The 4,661-nt window shown below is 40.8% G+C and overlaps 1 protein-coding gene across 1 annotated transcript; it reads right to left on the minus strand.

Annotated features, from left to right (window-relative positions):
- Window positions 1-469: 469 nt before the first annotated feature.
- On the minus strand, window positions 470-4,397 carry ASCL4 (achaete-scute family bHLH transcription factor 4). Its single transcript, XM_031599997.2, has one exon. It carries the CDS (start codon window positions 2,369-2,371, stop codon window positions 1,805-1,807), a length of 567 nt encoding a protein of 188 aa, XP_031455857.2. The 5' UTR covers window positions 2,372-4,397; the 3' UTR covers window positions 470-1,804.
- Between the last annotated feature and the right edge of the window lie 264 nt (window positions 4,398-4,661).

Genomic DNA, 4,661 nt, shown 5'->3' on the forward strand with positions numbered 1-4,661 from the left:
AGGACAAAGCCTGTGACTACCATTGACATCTTTGAATGAATGATCTGTGAGAAGCCACTTGGACAACACATTTAGACTTTTTTCCATATCTGAATTGTGTGCAGTTTGCTTAAGTGTCTGCCTTTCAATATTACTGAGAAAAACATATGTGACTTAAGAAGAAATAATTCGGTTTAGAGCTTTAGCAATAGCTCAACCCAAGTACTTTCACTGCAAGTACTTGAAAGCAGGTATTCAGTAGCTAAAATTGTACAAAGGTCCATAGCAGTGTGCTAGAAATCAGCACAGTATCTTTATATCTAATAAATCTTATTAGATGCCAACAGTATAAACCTGCTATCTAGATGTAAAAATCTAGGTTAAAAATTTATTTCATAGGTAGCATTTTGTGTGCATTTCCTATACATTTCCCATTTATTACCCACTGGAAAACAAAAACAAAACAAAACAAAAAAAAACCATAGCCTGGATGTATTGCATTTTTTATTTAAGTGAAATTTATGGACACATCTGAGGTATGTAATCAGTATGCATTCTCATTTACACACAAGTATTTTTTTCAGGAGTTCAGTCAGCACACTGCGAAGGAAAAACAAAATGATACAAAACCATTTCGCCAAAGTGAGGCCAAAAAAGCAGAAGTTTGGAAGGTTTGTGTAAGACGTATGAGGGAGAAGGAGTTTACGTTGAATTCAGAATGGGATTCAAGCTCATAGTTAAATGTTAATTAAATCTGGCCTTGGAGAAAGGAAGAATTTTTGAGCAATTTGCAGAAAAGTTCTCATTTTAAGCACATACTGTCCAAATGAAAGGTATTTCATATACTTTGAGATATTCATTTGAAAAGGTGTATTCTGTGAAAAAGTAATGCAATATTCTGATCAAAAGGAGAAACACCTACACCTTCACACAGATGGAAAAGTTAATGTTACCCCTTTTGTACATATCATTACATAACCGCTACAGGAACCTATTTCTAAGTTCTGACTGGTCAAAAATACTCAGGACTATTTTGTGTACAAACTCAATTTTGAGTAAAGAAAGAAATAGGCCGGCAACATTTTTTCAGTATCAGAAGTGAAGCTGTGCCTTTTTAGGTGCAGTTTTACAAATCTCTTTCTACTACTTTCTAGAACACTTCAGAGTGAAACTGTCAGACTCTCTTTTCCTGAAAATCATCCCTCCCATGATCACCAAACAGCCAGAATCCGATGCATGAGTTGCTACTTTCGCTTTAGAAGATGCCATTAAAAAAAAAAATCATTCACAAGTTTATAAAAATACTGTCCTTTCAGAAACAGGAGCATTTCTGGGAGCGTTCTAACAATTTTAGGGAAAGATGTGTTATCTAAGCCTTACCTTTCCCAGTCGAAATGTTTGTAACTCAGAGTATTCCAAGTTAGCAAGCAGGAAAATAAAAGTTTAAGGAGGAAGTGGGAGAAAGGGAAGGAGGATTTCCTGAAATGGATTTATCTTGTTTTGTTCTCTTTTTGCATGAAAGGCAAATGAAAATAGAACAAAAGCTGAATGAAAAGTAGAATGCAAACAGTTGCTTTGGTTTTAGCAATCCAAAGTTTAGTAACACATTTGGAACAACAGAAGCAAGGTCTGTGTGCTTACAAATCATCTTTAAGTTCTGTGCAGACAACAAAGTTGTCCTTTGAAAAAGTGAAAATACCTTTATCTTTTCTCCTAGCTGTTTTCCTTTTTCCTGGTATTCATCTTAATCCGCAGAAAAATCCCAGGGGATTTAGTTCTGGCTTTCAGAAGGTCTTGAAGGCTTCTTTCTCCAGGGGGTCAATTCCTAGCTACCCACCTCCTCAAATTCACTGTAGGGGGATGAGGCTGAGGAGGCTTTCGACTCTCCATCACTGTTGCAATCCCGCAGAGGACCGGGGCTGGGATCATCCGGGAGCTCCTTAGTGGTGAGCGTTTCCTTACTGCTGGACCCCAACGGATAGCAGTCCAGCAAGCTCTGCAAGTGCTTGATGTAGCTTATGGCTGCTCTCAGGGTCTCCACTTTGCTGAGGCGCTTGTCAGCAAATTCCTTGGGCAGGTGCTCTCTCAGGCGTGTGTAGCCTTCGTTCACACAGCGCACCCGCTGCCTTTCTCTCTCGTTCCTCTTCCGAATGAAGGCAGGCTCAAAGGAATAGTCATAGACACCCACGTAGCCAGGGAATGGGATGTAGGAGACGCGACCTGCATGCCCACCATAGGCTCGCTCCCAGTACGACGGGTCCAGGTGGATGGGAACCCCAAAGGGTTCTCTGAGGGGAACCCCGTGGGGATGGATGTGGCTGTTAGCCAGGGGCATCGCTCCTGAAAATGCAATCCTGTTCAACAGTCCATCATCATCTTTATTGCTGGCCATGCTTTGTCTTTTCTCACCAGTGCAAAGTCAGCTCCCGAATTTAGCTTCCAAATCGTGTATCAATCCATGCAAGAAGGAAACATTTGTACAGGTACTCTGCCCCACGGGTGGCAATTTTCTCCTGCAGAGTGTAGAAACTCAGATCTCAAAGCACTGCTGATGACTCAGGAGGTCCACTCGTGCCTGGAAATCAGCTCTAAGCCTTGTTTTTATAGATGCAGGATGCCAGCTAATTTGTAGACAGGTTTTGAGGACCATCACTCCACACTTTTAAACCTTCCTTTTCCTCTGATCTTCATATTTCAAAAGATAATAAGAGGGTTCCTGTGTATTCCTTTTCTCCCTTCTTGAAATTATGACCATACGAGTTAACACCAAACATAAATAATCTTCCAGGCTCTAAACACTTCTTATGCTTCTTATGTATTGTAATCCACAATATCGTTTGATATAATTGTCTCCAAAAGTGGTGTAATTTGCAAAGTTTACAGGGATCTTCAAAGTTTTGGCAGAACTCCTCCCTTTCAGGAACCAAGGATCTTCTGTCATCTGAAAACTACCCAAAGGCTTTCCACAATGAAATCCAAAAGACAACTGCAAGCTTTGTTGTTTCGGCTGCTCTGGTCTAACTGAAACAGCTCTCAAGCAGTTTGCAAACTTATATGGCATGTCTCTAGCTTTCTGGAGAAGCAGAGAAATCTTCAAAGGAAAGAGTGCTCTCTTGTGGTTGCAAGTCATGTCAGATCAAGAATGCATACGTGCAAACGATAAGAGGAAAACTGTTCTCTTCACCCGAAGAGAGGCTTTTTCAAGAAATAAAAGTTTCACAAATTGAACACAAACATTTTCAAGAAAGCCTGCAACATTTTGCTCATTTCTACTCACTGAAGAGATGTTCTAATCATCATTATAATCACCTTCTTCAGGCAATGAAATACAGAGGTTATGCCCTGATTGCCCAGTGTAGTTGTTACCAGATGTTTACATCAATGCTGGCTTTCTAGATGCATCCTCCAGAGTACTTTAACTGGGGAGCTGAAAACCCCGCTCAGCTACGGCAGACCTGTGCTGCATCTACCAGTTCACCTGCAGCCTGCCAAGGAGAAGAGGTGGGCAGAAAGAAGACAAGGACTTTTGGCAGCACAAGGGTACTGTGTGGTCATCTGTGTGCTTCCTCTAAGAAATCTACTGTGCTAGAAACATCTTTCCTTATTTTGTTGTTCAAAAGCCCCATAGTTATAATTTTTTTTCCCCAGAAATGCATCTTCACAGTTAACAGAATTGGCTTCTTTTTGCTACCATCATTTCAGTGAGTTGAACGTTTGGCCCAGGAGAACAGTGGGAAAGGACAGACATGAAAAGGTACAAGCATGTGGGCTCTATTAAAACTGTTCTTTTGCTCAAAGTGAAAGTTTCCGCCCTGTTTGGTCTTTCATGCCAAACAGTCTCAGAAGTGTGAGTAACTGAAACAACATCCTTTGCTCTGAGAAACACATCTGTGTCTCTGCTGAGTCAGAAACCAGCAGCAGTGATGCCAGTGCACGCTTTCAAGTCAGTATCTCTGTTGACCTACTCTGCTGCTTCAAAAAACAGTAATACAAGAGGAATCTAGATGGGAATCTTCAAAATACGATGAATGTACAGGGAGACCCTTCCAGACAAATGTAAATGAAAACAATCCTGGCCTCTGAATTATGCCAGCAGCTGGAAAAGCACCAAAATGGCTGAAACTCCAGGGGAAGCATCCATCCACTTTCACCTCCATCACCAGTGTTGCTGGTGATTCAAGCTGAAGGTTTTCAGCATTGCCTAACAGTTAGCAAATGCCTTTCATGAGGAGTTGAGTCAAGTTACATCTAAATGCCTTTCTAAAACATCTGCAGAGCTCAAGTGGAAGGTATGAAGGAACACCCTTCATTTCACAATTTGTTTCAGATCAAATAATCAAGAGCCCTTTCTGTCTTTTTTAAAAGTGTGGAAACTGTAGAACAACACTGGCTTTTCAACATCACTTGCACTAGAAATTTTGCTGTCAGAGAGTTCTCTAGTAGAAACATTTCCAGATCTGAATTCTGAAAATAGCACATTTGCTGAAGCACTATGGTAGGCAAGGACTTGAAGCTTTCTTGAAGCAAGAAGGATGTTGGCCTCTGAGCAAATACCTGAAGTAGGAAAAGGACATTTGATGTTTGTCATTTTTCTATTGCACAGCAATAGAAAAGCAAAGACCTTCCCCAGTCTCTACAATCTCTGTAGAAGCCTATAAGGAAATGGCAGCATGTCTCCTAAG

This window comes from Phasianus colchicus, chromosome 1 (assembly GCF_987193195.1).
Source record: "Phasianus colchicus chromosome 1, bPhaCol1.hap1.1, whole genome shotgun sequence".
NCBI classification, from domain to species: domain Eukaryota; kingdom Metazoa; phylum Chordata; class Aves; order Galliformes; family Phasianidae; genus Phasianus; species Phasianus colchicus.